Source organism: Castanea sativa, chromosome 5 (genome assembly GCF_040712315.1).
Source record: "Castanea sativa cultivar Marrone di Chiusa Pesio chromosome 5, ASM4071231v1".
NCBI classification, from domain to species: Eukaryota; Viridiplantae; Streptophyta; class Magnoliopsida; order Fagales; family Fagaceae; genus Castanea; species Castanea sativa.
The window spans coordinates 39,284,787-39,305,288 of record NC_134017.1 but is presented as its reverse complement, the minus strand read 5'-3'; the positions used below and the strand labels follow the sequence as shown (position 1 = coordinate 39,305,288).

The following is a 20,502-nucleotide window of genomic DNA, read 5'->3' as shown; positions in this document are numbered from 1 at the left end:
AGAAGAGGAGGGAGCGGATGAAGCACGAGCAGATCTAGATGGAACAGAACAACAGGAAGGAGCTGCTGAACCTATTTGTCGTGACCTAAACTGCGCCTCACTACATTTTATGGTAGCGGCGTCTATGGCAACCTTGACATGAAAAGGGTCGGAGACAGGAAAAGGAATGAAAAAATGGCGTAAAATCCTCGTGATAGCAGAAGGAAAGATGAGCTTATCACAAGTAGCCGTATCCTTATACATATCTATGATAGAAAAGATGAAGTGTGAAGGAAAGTCAATGGCAAGATCCTCAAGAAGAGACAACAGAAAACAAGCACGAGGCTCTGTGATAGAGTTGTAGTGAGAGAGAGGATACAAGACAAAATTCATAACCATATTTAAGAAACGAGGACCTTTAGCAAAAGGTCGACATGACGTAAACTGGTGCTTACCCTAATCAGAAGCACGCTCACAGAAAGCGGTGATCATCTCATCTTTGGACACAGTCTACAGACGCTCACAACTAGGGTAATCAGGATGCGCAACCTTCAGTATATGGAGCACATTGGATACCAACTCCAGTGTGACAACAATGCGTGTACCTCGAACGTGAGTGTGAAAGAGAGGTACTGAAGAATCAAATCCATGCATGTTGGAGTAGAACTCCTGGATCAGGACGAAAGGACAAGTGACCGGGACGTCACACAGTGACTCCATCCCCGTTTGTGAAAGACATCGGGAAGGTCAGTGTCGGCGAATTCCGCTAGAACAACTTGGCATTCCGAATGAACACCTCGTTTAGAGAAGGTCTCTGAGAAGTCCTGATGGGCTTTCTCATCACGGAATCGAATAGAAAGAGGAGTAGGATCAAAAGATGAGGAGGCCCTAGAACAAAGAGGGTTCTGGGTCATAATAGACTTACATTTTAGTGCTATAGACACTACTAACGTAACCAGACAGAAAGGGGGGAGAAAGAAACACTCAGAAAAGTCCCAAAAACAATTCAAATATAACAAGTATATTGAAAAGAGAACGTATGCATGGGGAATGCATGAACATGGGACATGCAATATGAAAAACATCATGGGCTCAGCCCAATCCAATCCTACTAGCACACAAACATATTGCACACATCTAAATGCATGAGAAGACAGATAGAATGCTAATGTAATGCAATGCATGGAGTTTTTAAGATCAAATCTACAAAACCCATCCCAAAAATTTCAACAAACACTCATAAATTTTGAAAAACCCCAAAATTTTTCAAAAACCCCAAAATTTAGGTTTCAAGACATGAAATGCATGAGAATGAGGGAAAAGAAGCTTACCAAGTGAAGAAAAACTTGAAGAGGCTTGAAGAATCCTTGAGAAAACGATTTGGAGTGAGAGAGAGAGAGGTTTGGAAGATGAAAAGACAAAACTATCGAGAGAGAGATCGAGAGAAAAGAGAAACGGATCGCACAGAACCTTTAAATAGAGGTTCAGTAAATCCCGATAGATACAGGTATCGAGAGGTGTCGAGACATCTGTCAAGGTAGGTGTCGAGAAATACAATGCCGATAGATACAGCTATCGAAAAGGTGTCGAAAAACAAGACAGGACACTAGAACAAATGCCCGATCGATCCACCAGGTGTCGAGAAGCTATCGAGAGGACAGGAAGTTTCTCGATCGATACAGAAGGTGTCGAGAAGCTATTGAGATTGCGATAGGCTGAGAAGCTCGACAGGCAGCCAGGTGTCGAGGAGGTATCGAGGAGGTGTCGAGCCAACTTTTCAAAACAGTTTTTCAAGAAGGGAAAAACATAAACATGAATGCAATCGCGCATGCAACTCAACCAATGATCCAATCAACATATTACACTCTCAAAATCATCTCTCAACAACAATTTTAAGCACAGGGATCTCAAAAAAAACACTCACACACTAAACAAGTCTAACCGATTTTATATTTCAAAAATAAGGCAAGACAGTTTAGTGAACATACATCAACACATGTAAATCTTGTGATTGCCAAATCACATTGTACCTGCACATGTATCAAAAATAACAAAGAATATTGAGTGTTGTGTGTGAAAACATCGCAAGATTGTATAAGTGTCTTTAAGATATGACGATTTGAGATATGAGAAAATCACTTTAACTCATACACAATCATAACTGTTTGATGGGGACTATCACCTTTGAGGTACATCCTATAACTCCCACATCTCCTAGAAAACACGCTTGCAATCATATTTAAAGCATTTTTTATCTTTTTACTTTTATTTTCTTTGCATATTTTCTTTTTATTAAGCAAACCATGCATGGGTATATAAAAGAGAGAAAAGAAGTACCCGATTAAGTTAAGCTTTTGACATTGCATTTTTGCTATGTCGAAGCATACAAATGTCATTTAATGATTGGCAGGTAATAGTGGTGAGATGGTTATTTATGCCTTTCTCTGAGGATTTTCTAGTCCTACCCGTCAAAAAGAGTGATACGAGTGTTAAGTTCAAGAAATCACTTAACCTTACGCATCACAAACAAAGAGCCACAAAGCTCACTTACTTAGTTGTGCATAGAGATGTTCTTCTAAGCTACAAAAGATACAAAGTTTAGAAAACTCTGTTTCAATGGCCATTTTAAGGTTCACAAGAACTGATGTACACATACACACACTCTTTTTGTATTTATCTGATTTTTCAAAATTTTTTTTTGAAAAGCAAAATAAAACCAAAAACTGAAAGTAAACAAACAAAAGCATGTTAATCATAGCAAAACAATGCATAATACTAGATACAAAAGCATGAGGAGGAAGGAGAGAGGGGGAGATTAATCCATGGAGATGACACCGATATTTTGATGAAGGAATTCAAAACATTTACTATCTAGAGGTTTGGTAAACAAATCAGCCTTCTAGTCATCAGTGTGAATAAACTCAAGGGTGAGAGTACCATCTTCGACAAGCTCCCGAATGAAGTGATGTCGAATCTCTATATTTTAGTTCGAGAATGTTGAACCAGATTCTTAGAGATGTTGATGGCACTGGTATTGTCATAGTAGATGGTAAGATGCTCTTGACAAATACCATAATCATGGAGGAGTCTTTGCATCCATAGGAGTTGGGTGCAACAGCTACCAGTAGCAATGTACTTAGCTTCAGCAGTGGATAAAGAGATGGAGGTTTGCTTTTTGCTCATCCAGGAGACAAGATTATTACCCACATAAAAACAACTCCTCGATGTACTTTTTCTATCATCAGCATTCCCAGCCCAATCAGCGTCAAAATATCCAACTAAGACATCATTTGTGTCCTTGTTGTACCAAGCACCAAAGTTGGCAGTAGTTTTGACATATTTTATGATTCTTTTCAAGGCAATCATATGTGACTCTTTGGGATTGGCCTAATATCTAGCACACACTCCCACACTGTAACTAATGTCAGGTCTACTAGCAGTAAGGTAAAGAAGACTACTTATCATGCTTCTATAAAGAGATGAGTCTACACTATTACCTAACAAGTCAACAGTGAGTTTAACATTTAGGCTCATAGGGGTTCTAACAGAACTAGCAGATTCTAAACCAAACTTTTTCACAAGATTCTTAGCATATTTAGATTGAGAGATGAATATACGTAAATCATGTTGACGAATCTGCAATCCAAGGAAGTGAGATAGCTCTCCGATCATGCTCATCTCAAACTCTGCCTGCATGAGTTTTGAGAAGTCATGAGCAAGTTCATCCTTAGTTGATCCAAAGATGATGTCATCAACATAGACTTGAGCAACTATCAGCTCGCCATCTTCCCTCTTGATGAAGAGAGTCTGATCAGCCTTTCCTCTTGTGAACCCATGTGACATCAAGAATTGGGTTAACCAATCATACCAAGCTCTAGGTGCCTGCTTCAACCCATATAGTGTCTTCTTGAGGTACAACACATGATCAGGATAGTGTGGATCAATGAATCCTTTTGGTTGAGCCACATAGACATCTTCTTTGAGAAGTCCATTTAAGAAAGCAGTCTTCACATCCATCTGGTAAAGCTTGAACTTTAAATGACAGGCTAAGGAAATGAGAATTTTGATGGACTCCATGCGAGCTATTGGGGCAAAAGTTTCATCATAGTCTATTCCTTCCATTTGAGAATATCCTTGAGCTACTAGTCGAGCCTTGTTGCGGATCACGTTGCCCTCCTCATCAGTCTTATTGCGAAATATCGACTTTGTGCCAATAACGTGCTCACCCTCCGGTCTAGGAACTAAAGTCCAGACATCATTCCTCTGACACTGAAGTAGTTCATCATGCATTGTTTCAACCCAACTTTCATCCTGAAGAGCTTCCTCAACTTTAGTGGGTTCAACCTGTGACAAATAACAAGAATAAGACACAAAGTTAGCAACACATTTATCAACTATACGTTTTCTTAATGTGAGTTCATTCATGTTTCCCACAATAACTTCTGGATGATGATATAATTTGGTCCTGGAGGAAGGTCCTTTCTCATCATGAGATTCAGAATCTAGTGAAGTAGGCATATCTGCTGACTCTTCCACAACACTTGGAGTACCAGGAGTACTGGAAGATGTGGGCTCTTGTTCAAAGATTTCTTGAACTTCCTTAGTTTCAGGAGGAAGAATTTCTTTAGGAAGTTCCTCATTAACTTTCTCTGAACAGGAATCTGAAGACTCATCAATAACAACATTCACCATTTCCATAACTTTCATAATTCTTTTGTTATACACTCGATAAGCCTTACTTATAGAGGAGTACCCCAAAAATATCCCTTCATCGCTTCTAGAATCAAACTTTCCCACATTCTCTCTATCCTTTAGGATGAAACAGGTACTTCCAAAGATTCTGAAATATTTCACATTTGGCTTTCTTCCTTTCCATAACTCATATGGAGTCTTCTTGGTGTCGGGTCTAAAATACACTCTATTGACCGTATGACATGCAGTGTTAACGACTTCTCCCCACAAGTTTCTGGCCACATCCTTACTGTGCAACATAGCTCTTGCCATCTCCTGAATAACCCTGTTCTTCCTTTCTACTACACCATTCTGCTAAGGAGTAATAGGAGCCGAGAATTCTTGAGATATAACTAATCTTGTACAGAAGGACTCCATATGTGAGTTCTCGAATTCTTTACCATGGTCACTTCGAATTCGGTTAATTTTCAGACTCTTTTCATTCTGCAGACTTGTGCACAAAGTTTCAATGTGCTCAGGAGCATCAGACTTGGATTGTAGAAGAATAACCCAAGTATATCTAGTGAAGTCATCTACCACAACCAAGATGTATCTCTTACCTCCAAGAGACTCGGTTCTAGTTGGACCCATAAGATCCAAATGTAGTAGCTCCAATGGTCTCAATGTAGCTAATGTTTGAGTGCCCGAATGCTTAGCCTTTGTTTGTTTCCCAAGCTGACATGGTCCACACACCACATTGCTCATTCTACTAAGCTTTGGTATCCCTAAAATTGATTCATGCTTAGATACAATACAAAGATGCTTGTAACTAGCATGTCCCATTCGTTGATGCCATAGATCTTCATTTGGCAATTGAATGCTATTGCACACAATATCAGCAGTAGGAACTAATCCATAGCTGTTGTCTAGAGTGCGAACCCCACTTATGAGTTTCTTTCCCGACTCATCCATGACAAGACACTTTCCCTTGGAGAATAGCACCATGAAGTCTTAATCACATATCTGACTTATGCTCAGCAGGTTCACCCTTAGGCCTTCCACATATAGAACATTTGCAATATCTGATAGACCAGGTAGAGAGATAATTCCTTTCCCTTTTATTTGTGATTTGCTTCCATCACCAAAAGTGACATTACCGCCTTTCTCTTATCTGTGGGAATGGTATTTTCTCCTAGATGACAGATCAGTGGGAATGGTATTTTCTCTTATCTGCCCTTTTTGAGCAAGGCATCTAATTTTCACTCTTCTCAGACATACTCCTTTGCACATTTTCATTCTGAGACAGTCTAGTTTCTTCTTGTTCAAATTGAGATCTTTACCAATAGTCATGATAAGAGAGTTCAAATAACTTTTAGACTTGTATTTTCTGAGAAACTCAAACAAATAGAGATTGGAAAACAAGATGTATTTGAAAATAGTAATCTCTTCAAGTCGGTTACAGCCATGATAATAAGGGTCAATGGATCATACACAAAGATTAAACCCTAATCAGAGTGTGCCTGCTCTGATACCACTTGATAGGCCAACAAACGTATTGACCCCTTGTGATAAATTAAGTTGATTAATTAGCCAAGTTATTAATTAATCAAATTAACATGCAAACGCGTGGTAGCACAAACAAATCACCAATAAACTAAAGTATGTAGTGAAAATTAAATGACATGGTGATTTGTTTACGAATAGGGAAAACTTACATGGCAAAAACCCCACCGGGTGAATTTAAGGTCACCACTCCCGAAATTCTACTATTATCACAACAAGCAGTTACAGGTAAAGGAATCCCAAGTACCTTACCAACCTACAGTTGAACCCTTACCCCAATACCCAATTGGACTTATTCTGTAGTGACAATTTCTCCTTTCAATGCACGGCTCCCAAGTACGTGACTAACTAGTTGCGCGGATCCTAGTATGTGACTTTAATCACCAACTAGAGAAGATTGTTGGCTGTAAAGTTCTTCAATTCATCCACACGATGAAGATTAAGAAGATGCTTGGTTACAAAACCCTACGATGTAAAGACACAGCAACTTCTTCATAAGAGATATGAACTAGGGCAAGTACTTCGTCTCAAGTTACAATTTTCATGAACAAGGATTTCTCAATGCTTGTGCAACTTGCCACACTTTGACGACCCTTAAAATAATCCTTTTATATGTTTAGGGTTAGGAGAAAAGAAGGCCCAAAGACACATCCACGAATTGGAATCAAAACAGAACTCAGAATATATTTTTCTTAAACCTCGACAGATAGAGGTATCGAGATGCTGTCGAGAAGCTGTTGAACCACGGGGCTAGAACAGCTCTTTAAACCTCGACACATGCTAGCTGTCGAGCTTTAATAATCTTGCACTATTCAGCTTGTTTCTTGGACAAACTTGATGACTTCAACACTTGATCTTGAAACACAGTTTCTTGAAGTATAAAACTCATCCTAATTCTACCCAATTACAAGTAAAGTGCATTTTTTCAAATGATTAGCCAATTACATAAATAATGAATGACATGTGTTCTTAACAAGTGAAACACATATGTCCTAACAACACTTGCTAGGATTCAACTTCATCTAGTATTCTCTAAGGGTGGCAAACGTCTCCTTCAGGTCGTCTAGATGGCTAAGCTCTTCTCTACTCTTGACGAGCATGTCGTCCACGTATACCTCCATATTCCTGCCAATCTGCTTACTGAACACCTTGTTCACTAACCTCTGGTAGGTCGCCCTTGCGTTCTTTAGCCCAAAGGGCATCACCCTATAGCAATAGAGCCCTTGACTTGTGATGAAAGCAGTTTTTTCTTGGTCTTATTCAGCCATTTTTATCTAGTTATACCTTGAGAAAGCGTCCATGAACGTCAGCAACTTATGCCTAGCCATAGAGTCCACCAGTTGGTCTATTCTTGGTAGTCCATCAGTTGGTCTATTCGGGCAAGCTTTGTTTAGGTCCATGAAGTACACACACATTCTCCATTTCCCATTTGCTTTCTTTACTAGCACGACGTTGGCGAGCCAATCAGGATAGTAAACCTCTTGGATAAAGCCTGCTGATAGCAGCTTATTAACCTCATTTGTAATTGCTTAGTTTTGTTCTGGGGTGAAGACTCGTTGTCTTTGCTGTCGGGCTTTTTCTCTGGGTCCACGTTCAGCCTGTGCTGGATGACTTTTGGGAATATGCCTGGCATGTCCTCGTGACTCTATGCGAAGACGTCCAGGTTTTCTTTGAGAAATTGGACGAGCCTTGTTCTCATCTCGGGTCTTAGTGTCGTCCCTATTCTTGTCGTCCTGGTTGCTTCTCCTTAACCAGTTCCACTATCTCCAGGGGTTCCACTTTATCTTCTTCTTTCTCCTCCATCATCCATGTATGGCATTCCCTGGCCAGGATCTGATCTCCTTTTACTTCACCAACACCATTCTCAGTTGGGAACTTTACCTTTAGGCAATAGGTGGACGTGGCTGACTTCCATTGGTTAAGCATGGGCCTCCCAATAATCACATTGTAAGATGAGGGGCAATCTACCACCAAGAAGTCTAATTGACGGGTCAATTGCCTCGGGTAGGTTCCTACTGTCACCGTTAATGTCACTATGCCCTTTGGGTACACCCTGTCCCCACTGAAGCTGACAAGGGGGGAGTCAAATGGGCGCAATCTTCCTAGATTTAGCTTCAACTATTGGAAGATAGGTAAGTAGATGATATCCACGGAGATACCATTGTCTACGAGGATCCTCTTGGTGTTGAACCCTTCAATCGTGAGCATGATGACCAAGGGGTCATTGTGAGGCTGCTTCATTCCCCTAGGATCCTCCTCATTGAAAGACATGTCCTGGTTCATCCATCTCTGCTTGAACGGAGGTATCATGTGGACGCTATTTACCTACCTCTGACAAGCTTTTTTAAGGGATTTGAATGATCCTCCCACAAATGGCCCCCCTGTGATCGTCTTTATCTCCCCGATCACATCCTGTGGTGGCTGGAACGGACAATCCCCATTCTTGGACGAGGATTCATGCTAGTGCTTATTGCCATCTCTGAATCTACTGGGCTCTCCCTTCTTCAGATACTTCTGCAATTTTCCTTTCTGTATCAACTCCTCTATTTGCTCTTTTAGGTCCTAGAAATCCTCCGTATAGTGGCCATGGTCCTTGTGGAACCGGCAGTATTTGTTCTTGTCACTCATATTGGGAGATGAATGTAATGGCCTTGGCCACTAGAGGACGTGCTCATCCTTAATCTGTGTTAAAATCTTATCAACAGGCATAACCAAAGGAGTGAATTTTACCGTTCATGGAGTTCTTTCATCTTTCCTTTTGTTCCCGTTAGTAGGCCGACGATCTGGACGCTCCCTCTTTCGTTTTTTACGGTCATCCTCCCTCTTTCCTTTCTCTTATGTTTTCTCCACATCTTTATTAGCGGCTAGTGCGTCCTCAGCATTCATATACTTCTATGCTTTAGGGAGCATCTCTGCCATTGTTTTGGGAGGATTCTTCGTGAGTGAGACCACAAACTCTCTAGATTTTAACCCAGCTTTAAAGGTTGTTAGCCGCACTTTGTTATCAGCTTCGTCCTCCTCCAGTGTTTCCCAGGTGAAGTGTTTCACGTACGACCTCAAGGTCTCTTTCTCCCCTTGCTTGATGGTGAGTAAGTGGTTCGCTGGTCTCTTCAAGCATTGTCCGCCGACGAAGTGGCATAAAAAGGCGCTGCCTAATTGCTCGAAGTTATCAATAGACGACGTCGGCAGTTTTGTGAACCACTCCCTTGTAGCTTCTTTGAGAGTGGTGGGGAAGGATCGACATAGGATTTCATTGGGGGGTTGTTGGAGGCCCAGAGTCGTCCTGAAGGTGTTGAGGTGATCCAAAGGATCTTTCAAACCATCAAATGGTTCAAGTTGAGGTAATCGAAACTTCGATGGTATGGGGCGCTCTAAGACTGCTGGAGTGAAGGGCGAATCTGTCATCTTGACCATTCTGTCCAAACTTTGGTCCGTTTTTCCTCTAATGGCATTTCTCAACTCGTCCATCTCCTTCCTCATTTCTCGGAGGGGATCCGAGTTTGATTCATTCGGAGTGGTGGGCCCTCGGTGGTTGCTCCTTCTATGGCTATCTCCCACATCTTCGAGATTGGTCCTGGACCAATCCTCCTCCTGCTGAAGTCTTTGCCTTATTTCCTAATTCTGTTTGGTGAGCTCCTCGATGGTAGCTGCAAGAGCTTGGATTTGCATAGCTAGGGCTGCAGAATCTTGGTTGGACTCCATCTGAATGTAACAGTTAATTTGGAAACTACATACTCAAATCTAGATACGAGAATGTCGTTTCTCACAGACGGCGCCAAACTGATGAAGCACAAGTTCGTCAGTTGTAGTGAGTTCGTCCAGATGGAGCCGAATGTTCACTTGCATCGCAGTGGAAGTAATAATTCCCTAAAATGGTCACCAGTGTGGTGCCTACCACAACACCTCTGATGTCAAATTCAGTACAAGGGAGTTTGTAATAGTATGTAAGAATAATTTAGTATATCTTGTAATTGTATTTGTACCTTGTGTTGGCAATGTGAAGGCTTTATATATGTTGCTCTGGATTTTAGCCATTGTGGTTGATATTGTGATGTTAATGCTTTTCTTGGTAACGCTTCCTGCCGAGTAATGGGGCTTTAATATGCCCTCAATGGTCTGTCCAGCTAGTTTTGTAACTGTCCGGGGTATTATTGGCGGCATTGAATGATCCTGATATCCTTGTCGGTGATGTGGACACTTACTTAGGCTCGTCTCAAAGAGCGGTCTCGTCTGTTGTATTGAACTCGTCCGTAGTTGATTTCGTTAGTCCCATTAGGTCCCACAATATTATTCACACATTTAAAAAAATTTATTTTGCTACCGTATTTTTAGTTTTCAGTTTTCAGCAATAAGTTCTATCCAAACGGACCCTAAGTGTAAAGATCATTTGTACCATGGCTCATTAACCATTAAACATAGCATTCAAGTTCAAAACCACAAAGAAGCCACCATGCTTCTCATGAAATTAAAGCGGGGGACGTGTCAATAATATGGCATAAGCTATTACATGCAAAACTATAGAAATCACGAAGGTGGGGCCTTCTCCCTTACAGAAGTAGGGTCAATGAACAAGCAAATATTTCTTGGAACCAAGTGGGACACACAAAACTAGTGCATGTTCATTGCTTTCAGGAGTGTCAAAGACATTGCGACAGTTTCAGCTCGGCAGATACATGGAGTTGGAGTACCTAAAGTCAAAAGGCTTAGTGTCACAGCTTAGAGAGGACAGTTGACAATTGCAAGACGACGGCTGTGGGAATGATGTGTGGACGAAGCTTTCGTACTGATGATCACGAAACGAAGGCAGGGGCAAAGGCAGTGAGGAGGATGTGCCGACGAAACTCTGGCATCGATGGTTGCAAGACGGGCAGTGGCGAAGGCAGTCAAAAGGATGCACCGACGAAGCTCTCATAATGATGGAGGATGCGTCGACAAAGCTCTCACACTACTAGAGCAATGGTGAAGGCAGTCAGAAGGGTGCACCGACGATGCTCTTGCACTAATGGAAGGATGCGCCGATGAAGCTCTTGCACTGATGATCGCGGGACGAAGGCAGTGGCAATGGCAGTCAGAAGGATGAACCGACGAAGCTTACAGACTCGAAGTCCAAAGGTGACAAGAGGACCGCTGTTGCTCGAATCCGTCAGACGCCGAGACAAGAACAAGAGGCTAACTCGCTTGAAATTGATGCTTGGCTCACACAGTGCTAACTTCTATGACCTGCCCAAAGCAAATCAAGTCGTTCAGCACAAAATAATAATAAAGAAAATACAAAGACAAGCACAAGAAAGAATGGAAAAGAGAAAGAATGCCTGCTACGGCTAAAGAAAAAAATAATAATAACTCACAGAAAAAAGGCGCTTAATTGCCTCTAACCCATAAAACATCACCTCCTTTTATAGAGGTGGCACTCGCAAAAAGCCCTAGTGATTCGCAAGAGTGCGGCTAAAGAAAAGACATGCTTGCTGAGCAAGACAATTGCGGCACTAACTTGCCTAACAAAACTAAGGTGGGCTTGCACTCCAAAGAGGATGTCCCTTGTGTGTGATCAGGCCCGTGAAAGTGAAACCCCTGTGTAAATTTAAAAAAGAAAGAAAAAAAAAAAGAAAAAGAAAAGAGAGAGAGAGAGAATGGGTGCAACCAAAAGACATCTTGGATGGCAAAGCTGTAATATACAACATTGGGATGAAAGAAGCCCATATTTCACTTGGATGAAAGCCTTGTGTACCCGTAAAACCAAGTCCAAAATAAAAAATAAAATAAATAAATAAAATGAAAGAATACTTCAAGCCTCGTCTTCCTTGCATCAGAAAGACGCAAAGCCGAATCTTGAAGTCGAGGCATTTGTAGACATCAAAACTTTATGATGTATTCACAGCCATCCAATTGTTCATGATAAAGTATTTGTGATCAAATTAATCACCAATTGATTATGTGAACGATCAACGAATGAAATCAAGTCACGTGGCAACATCAAATGAAGAAAGCCATATGACAGCGTCAAAAGAAAAGACCTATATAGAAAGTTCTTATTAAATAAATACTAAATTAAATTCATAATTCAACTCTCAATTAATGTTGAGAGGAGATTCCAAATTAAATACTATTAAGTTGGCTATAAATAGAGACTTCTCTTATGAAAAAGAGGATAGACACTTAGGGTCCGTCCGTTTGGGTGGAAAATAGGGAGGATGGAAAATAGGGAGGATGGAAAATATAGGAAGGAAAATAGGGTGGAAAATACTGTTTTCCACTGTTCGTTTGGGGAAGGAAAATAGGAAGGAGAGAAAACTGGGGAGAAAGTTTTCTCTCCGAGCCCACTTCTTTTTTTTTTTCTTTTTTTTTCCAAATTGGAAGGAAAATCTAGAGAGACAAGTGTTATGGTAACACTTTTACAAAAATACCCTCTTCTCTCTCTCTCTCTCTTTTTCATCATGACCTGAAATGTTCTCTATCTTTTTTTTTTTTTCTTTTTTTTTTCTGTTTCACGTTACCTGAACGTTCTCTTCTCTTTTTTCTTTTTTCTTTTTTCAACGTGACCTAATCTAATTTTTACATTATAATAATAAAAATATAAATATAAATTTATATATATGATGTGATAAATTTTATATTATGTAATGAGTACAAATAAATCTATTTCTTACATATTATGTAACAAGGGTATAATAGTCAATTTATATAAATTACATTTTCCATCATTCCATTTTTCTCTCCAACCGAACAAAAGAGTTTTCCACCCTCCCACTTTTCCACCCTTCCAACCGAACACACAAGAGGGAAAACTAAATATTTTCCATCTTCCCACTTTTCCATCCTCCCACTTTTCCACTCCTCCAACCGAACGGACCCTTAGAGAGAAAACCCTACTAACACTCTGTCAAAATAGAGAGTCATCTCTAAGTCCACAAGCATTCCATTGTTCATCAAGGTTGATTCCTACTTCTTCAAATCAAAGTATGGATTCTCCTCCTTCAATCGAGTTCGAGTTTAAGCCAAATCAAATCAAGCACGTTTAAATATTCATTCAACTTGGAGACATCAAAGCACGATTCAAGATCAAGCCTCATAGCCCTTCGGATCGTAAAGCCAAGTCCATCATTAAAGATTAAAAAAAAAATCAATCAATCAATAAATAAAATGAAAGAATACTTCAAGTCTCGTCTTCCTTGCATCAAAAAGATGCAAAGTTGAATCTTGAAGTGGGGGTATTTGTAGACATCAAAATTTTATGATGCATTCACAACCGTCTGATTATTCATGATAAAATATTCGTGATCAAGTTAGTCTTCAATTGATGATGTGGACGATCATCGAATGAAATCAAGCCACGTGGCAACATAAAATGAAGACAGCCATATGGCGGCGTCAGAAGAAAAAACCTATATGGAAGGTTCTTATTAAATAAAATACCAAATTAAATTCATAATTCAACTCTCAATAATTGCTGAGAGGAGATTCCAAATTAAATACTATTGAATTGCCTATAAATAGAGGCTTCTCATAAAAAAAAAGGACAGGCACTTAGAGAGAAAACCCTATTGATACTTTGTCAAAATAGAGAGTCATCTCTAAGTCCACAAGCATTCCATTGTTCATCAAGGTTTATTCCTACTTCTTCAAATCAAAGTAAGGATTCTCCTTCAATCCAGTTCGAGATTAAGCCAAATCAAATCAAGCACATTCAAATATTCATTCAACTTGGAGACATCAAAGTACGATTCAAGATCAAGCCTAATAGCCCTTCGGATCGTTAAGTTACTTGGAGATTGAATTAGAGGAGTTTTATTATATTCTTTCATTGTAAAGAGTCATACAAAGGATTGTACTCACATATATACAAATCAATACAATTGATAATTTGTTACACTATTTCGTGATCATGTGATTCTTCTTTTACAAAAATTGTGTACACATAATAGGAAAGCAAGTCCTACATATGTTGATTTATTTGATTGACTACTTCAAAATTTGTTTTAGTAGCAATGTGCAGAAGTTGCAAGATCCCAAAAAAGTGGAAAAATGGTTCAATAGTAGACCGAACACTAACTAATTATACAAATACTGACTTGTAGTTTGATTGTGTATCATGAAGTTGAACTTCAAGATATGTGTTCATCCTAGATGGTGAAGATACCCATTAAGTGTAAGTATGATCTCATTAGAGAGGTATGAGTAAGTAAGATGCAGTAGTAGAAAAGATAAGTTATGTAATAAATCTGGCTGAAATTTGTTTCCAAACCTTGCCTTAGAGTGACTATGAATTACTCTAAAGGGAAATAAGTGTTGGATATATGGTAAATTGTCTTTGAGGGCAAGTGGGAGATTGTTGGGGTTTATGCCTAAAATCCAATTTATTGGCATGCCATAAATAATTAAAATTTTTAATTATATGAGACTATTTGTAAATGAACTAATGAGACATTATTATAGTCCTTGAAATGTATTGTATGTGATTTAGTCATAGAAGATGTAAATCACAAGTTCCTTGTAAACTCAAAACGTTGTAGTCGGTGATGAAATTGGGCGTTTCATTTGCGATGACTATAACACATCAACTAAGATAGTTTGTCTTGATCATGGAAGTGAAGACTTCTAGTTGATGTGTTGATGTGTCTTAAGTGTTAAGACATATTGAACTAGACCACTGTGAGATTAATTATTCAATCAACAACTGTCACCTGAATGATTAATCTCATGACTTCTAATTTCATAGATCCTTAATCCTAAGAGGATAGTAAACCTGATCATGAAATATAGGCTACTTTGATATATCAGGAGTGAGATCTAATATTTGACGGTCAAAACCTCAGTATGTTGAGTAACCACACATAATGTTGAAGGAACACATATTCTCAAAATGGAATCCATAATCTCTTTTTATATAGACACGAAATATCCTCTTGAGATAAGTTTAATGAGAACTAGTTATTTATAGCGCCCACTTTAGTAAGGAGTTACTAAAGTTTATATTTATTGAAATCGGATTTCAATAAATATGAATAACTAAAATATTAAACTGAGTACTCAAGGATAAAATAGTTGTTTACAAAGTGACAAATCATTATGACTTTGTTCACTATGGATATTTCATGGAGGGATCAAATGATATCATTAGAGTCTTAGAATATAATTTATTAATAAGGCCTAGAGTACAATTATATTTATATATTGGTATTAAATATTATTAATGATAACTTTGGACTTGTAAATAGTTGACAGATAAGCCCAAGACCCATTGGAGCTGGAATCTTATTGTTCCCTTTAGTCCCATCTAAAGCCACAAACTAAAGCCTAATTGGGCAAGCCCAAAAGGCTAACCCAATTAAATAATCAGTTTTGTTTAATAAGAGTTATTAAATGAAGTAACTACCAAGGTAGTTAGTATGTACGTATGATTAAAAGAAGAGAATACAATTTTTTTTTCTCTAAAGAGTCTTTGGAATAAATTTTTCCAAAGGAAAATGTACGGACATAAAGAACTGATTAAGAGATCACTCATCTTGGGCACCATGTGGAATTGGGATGAAGATTGAAGGTATTCTCAAGTCTTTTTTTTAATTTCACTGTATCAAGGTACGCTCTCTATTCTTTGTTCTAGAATTCAAGATTATATGTTATCTCTCATGAATGAAGTAGATCTGTGTTTGTTGCTTCCGCTGTGTGTTTTATATGAGATGCAAAACTAGATTTTCCAACAAAATATAGTATATACAATGATATATTATTTTCATGAAACTAAGATTTTTGACTCATGTAAAGAGTTTTATCTTTTACATACTAAAGATAAAATTGTGCCCATTGATTTTCTCATACTAAAACCGGACATGTTGGTTGCAACGTTGAATTATATAAAAGCAATAACTATAAACGGAAATAACTTACTTATTTTAGGTTTTATTTCTTATCAAGTGTTACAATAGTTTAGTTTAAGTAAAACTTTATTAGATATATGTTTTAAGAGCTTGAAAATTCTACTTCAACTAAAATTTTATAACAAAAATTTTCTAGAACTTGCCACATCATCATTATTTTTTTTATAACAAAATTATTAAGAAAAATTGACTTGCACGGAAGTTTAAACATGGGTCTGGTGGGCAATATATATTTAATTATATCTACAATTCTACAATATCCATCTAAAAGTTGAAAGAGAGTTTGTGTTGATAAAGTAACTGTGGGGTTGGGTTTATCATATTAGATCAAGCTCACAAAACATCAATTATTAACAATGAATTGTATGATTTTTTTTATGTCCTTATTATTACTATTATTATTATTGTAAGGACTCAAAAATCAAACAGCCCAAGTCCACTTAGAATAGTGAGGTTTATACGGTTTAACTAGGCCCAAGTCAATATATATTTGTAAGAGAGTGGATTGAATAAAAAGGAAGGGTTAGCCCGAAGACAAAAACAGGGAAAAAAGACTAAGGATCATAGATTGAGTATATAAATGGCTTATTACACGCTTGACCGAGGAAGCAAATGATACACAGAATGACACACTGTTCATGTTCTTCTCTCAATGTTCTTGTTTTGTAATCAATTAGCATAGATTTGCCAACCCGAAATGTATCTGAACCATTTTTTGAGATATCATGCATAAATACATTTCAGATCTTTGTAAATAACTAGAAAACATGCATGTTTTTCTTATAGTTCTCACAAATGAGAAAGATTTTTAAATTTAGCAGGCTAAACTCCCATTAGATTGAGGTCCTTTAGCTAGCTGTCATACCAAAGAAAAGAATGAAAGCAGTACAAAAATTTAAGGAGGGTATGAAAGAAGACTGCAATCACTAATCTATAGGTATCGGTACATACAAGAACTACCAATTTCATTAACATTTCAAACTCTGTTTTAAATTGTTCAAGGTGTAGTCTAAAAATTCCCCATGCAAATAAGCTTTAGCCATCCAATTGTATGATAGTGTTTTAGGGGTAAAATGAATAAAATTGATTAGGATAAGGGAATTATAGATTTAGGTAACTAATCTAATATGTTCCCATCACTTAATATGCTCCATATTATATATAAAAAAATAATTTATTCACACATCCAATGTTAGAGCACAAATGACAGCATCCTCTAAAATTAAAATAAATAAAAATGTAGGTGATTGCTTTTTGATAAATCAGTAAATTTTCACTGAACAAAACAAAGCCATTTACAAATTAACAGCCCTACGAGATAGTAGAACCAAACATATCATAGATCCCAAGCTAAAAGTACAAGAGAAGACACAAAGGCAATTGTAAAATAGTGAAATCAGCACCAAAAAAAAAAAAAAAAAAGGTATAAAGCACAGTGTAGGTCCTGAAACAATTAGAGGCTTTCTAGTTAAAAAGACAAAATACAAAGTATTTGTTTCATGTAAAAGACTCACCAATGATTTGCGAAATGAAAACCAAAGAAAAATTGAGAGAGATATAGAATACTAAAATTCGTAAATTTGTTAAATATTAATTTAAACTTTTTTAAATTAATGTATCATAAGATTTAGTTAATAGAACTAAAGGAGAAAGAATAAAGTGTAAGTACCCATCTCAATCCGTCTGCATCCATGAATGTTCTTCTAACTGCATTCAAAGTTCCAAATACCATTAGAATTCTACTAAGGCCACAAAAACAAAGAAAAAAAACCAAGAATTGTTCAGAGCTTGGCACTTGAGTGTGTTATACACATCAAGAATTAAAGTTTCTACAAATCCATTAAGAAAAAGAAAAGAAAAGAAAAAACGAATCATACAAAGATCATGAATGAACCAGTAAGTGATACAAAGCATAAAAATTGATCACTTGGCAAAATTGTATTTCTTAAAAAAAAAAAAAAAAAGATCTTGAAAATCCAAATCAGAATTGAACAATTTAACTTCATAACCTCTGAAAACTCCTAGAAATTCACAATAACAATAGAAAAAAAAAAAAAAACAAAAAAACAAAACCAGAAACAAAAACATTTATGGGTCTCATCATTTGCAGTCAGATCTTCCTATGTTGATACAGTACTTTTTCTATATATATACATCCATAGGGAGAGAGACCTTTATTCAGAAATCATGCCCCCAATACAATACACTAAAAACAAAAAACAACAATAGAAAAATGAATACTAATGGCAGTCTCAATTTTCAATCAATCTTGTATTCCCAAAATAAGGCTACATTGAACAGAGTGACAATCTAACAAAGAGGCAAATAAAAAGATGGGATAAAAAAAAAGACATCAACAAAGAGAGATGTAAGCAAGAATCTACCTAAAAAACCCTATCTCTATAACTGAAATTTAGCAACCATTAGGAAAGAAGTATAGCTGGATTCAAAATTGGAATCACATATATTACAGCACCTGCAATTCATGTTGATATAAGAGTCTTAGGATGCTCGGACTATCTTATGACAGAAATTAGAATTGAATGAAAAAAATGGCATAAAGAAACTGAAACAAATCCTCCAACAATGACAAAACCATAACCGAAATTATTTGCTTTATATAAATGAAAATCCGAAATGAACATAAATCAAGTATTCCACTGCAATGAACATCATTAACTTCTTCAACAAATTTTAACACCTTTAAAACAAAAGCAACCAAATTTTTAACAGTTATCAACTTTAAATTAAAAGAAACAAAATTTTTAACAATTATCAAGGACAAAACATATATGTAACCCAAAGAAACAAAGCAAAAATCATTAGAAATTAAAAAAAAAAAAAAAAAAAAAAAAAAAAAAAAAAACGTACGTAGATCTACCAGTGCACCCAACCCAAATTTGCTTTATCTACATAAAATCCTCCACTCTAAGAACGCTCGCTTGCAAAAAGCCCCAGATATTTGATGGAGGCCAACTTTGAAAAAACCCTTTCCATTATTTCTCTGCTTTTTCCGCTTCTTCTCTAAGTGGGTTTGTAGATGTCTTCGATCATGCCCTGCTTTTCCTCTCCATTCAACCTTAATCAAAACCAATAACCCAAATACCTAAATAAAAAAAATAAAAAAAATCAACCCAAATAAAAAAAAACCTAAATCATATTTAAAACCAATTTTTGTTGTTTAAAATACCTGTAATGGTAGTGGTTCTGACGGTATATGACAGTGGTAAAAAGCTAGGCTAAAGGTGGGTGATGGTTTGACATGGTTGCGGTTTGAGGCGTTAAGCTCCATTTTTTTTTTTCTGGCTCTTCTCTCATGCAGATCGGCTACAAATGTTCTTGGGTTTCTGATGAGGGTGATTTTACAAGTTACTAATACCTTAAGAAGGCTGACGGGAGTAGCAAGCCCGTCAACTCTGATCACTGAACCATCTCCTTTCGACATCCGCGGCTCCACCTCATGTTTGACGGCGTTGGGCTGAAGGGAGAAAACTAATGAGATCAAGGCTAAAGGAAGAAAGCTGACGAAGTCAAAGCTGAAGGTTCTAAACTGACGACCTTTCCGAAGACATACGTAAGCTGACGACCTTAGGAAGGAAAAGCTGAAGGGGATAAGCCAACCTTCATCCATAACCTATCTTGCCCTCCACGTACGCGCATATAAGGAAAGTTCGTGCGCTACACGTTTGGCCTTAGTTGAGAAGATTCCTATAAGGAAAAGGGCTCTAGGTGATACGTAAAATCCACAAATTACTCTCCTAGAAGGAAAGTTCTTCCTCACCAAGGCGCTTATTTCAACTCCACACTACTATATATACCCCAAAACCCTTATAAACCATGGTACGCATAATTCACTTCAGCTCTAGCATTTTAGGGTTGTGAAGAAGAAAAGCTCTAACTTGACCTTCAGAGGGTTTTTGGCCGGCACCACACCGGTGCCCTTTTGTTTGGTCTTGTCTTTTGTTGTGCAGGTGTTGCTTCGAGTCAAGTGAGGGCCACGTGACAACTGGTGGAATTCTCTTCATCATTAGTTGGTGCCGGCTGTGGGAATACTCAACATCAGAACTCGAGAGTAATTAGCCTTTGCTCTACCCCTAAGACAAAAGTTGCATGGTACTCACTCGATCGATGGCAACAACTAACAATCAAGGTGACGAACCACACACCACCGCCTTGGAAAGGCAAGTCCAAATGCTTGCGGCGGCGGTTGAGCGCTTGACCAAACAGAATCATGATCTGGAGGAGCAACTGCGACAAAGGAATATGCACCCTAGCGCACCGGAGGAAGACCAGGAAGGTGCAAGCGCGGATGGGAGAAGTCCAGAAGGGTCGGAGGGTAGCAACTCTCCGAGTAGACCAGAGTGGCAAGACACTAACCAGCCATCCATCTCGGACACCCTACCACCTCATGTAG

General features: G+C 38.0%; 1 protein-coding gene across 1 annotated transcript; it reads right to left on the bottom strand.

Moving 5' to 3' along the window:
• Window positions 1–2,878: 2,878 nt before the first annotated feature.
• LOC142635159 (secreted RxLR effector protein 161-like) lies at window positions 2,879–3,345 on the bottom strand. Its single transcript, XM_075809363.1, has 2 exons — window positions 3,051–3,345; window positions 2,879–2,955 (listed from the first exon to the last, which is right to left on the bottom strand). Exons 1-2 carry the CDS (start codon window positions 3,343–3,345, stop codon window positions 2,879–2,881), a joined length of 372 nt encoding a protein of 123 aa, XP_075665478.1.
• Between the last annotated feature and the right edge of the window lie 17,157 nt (window positions 3,346–20,502).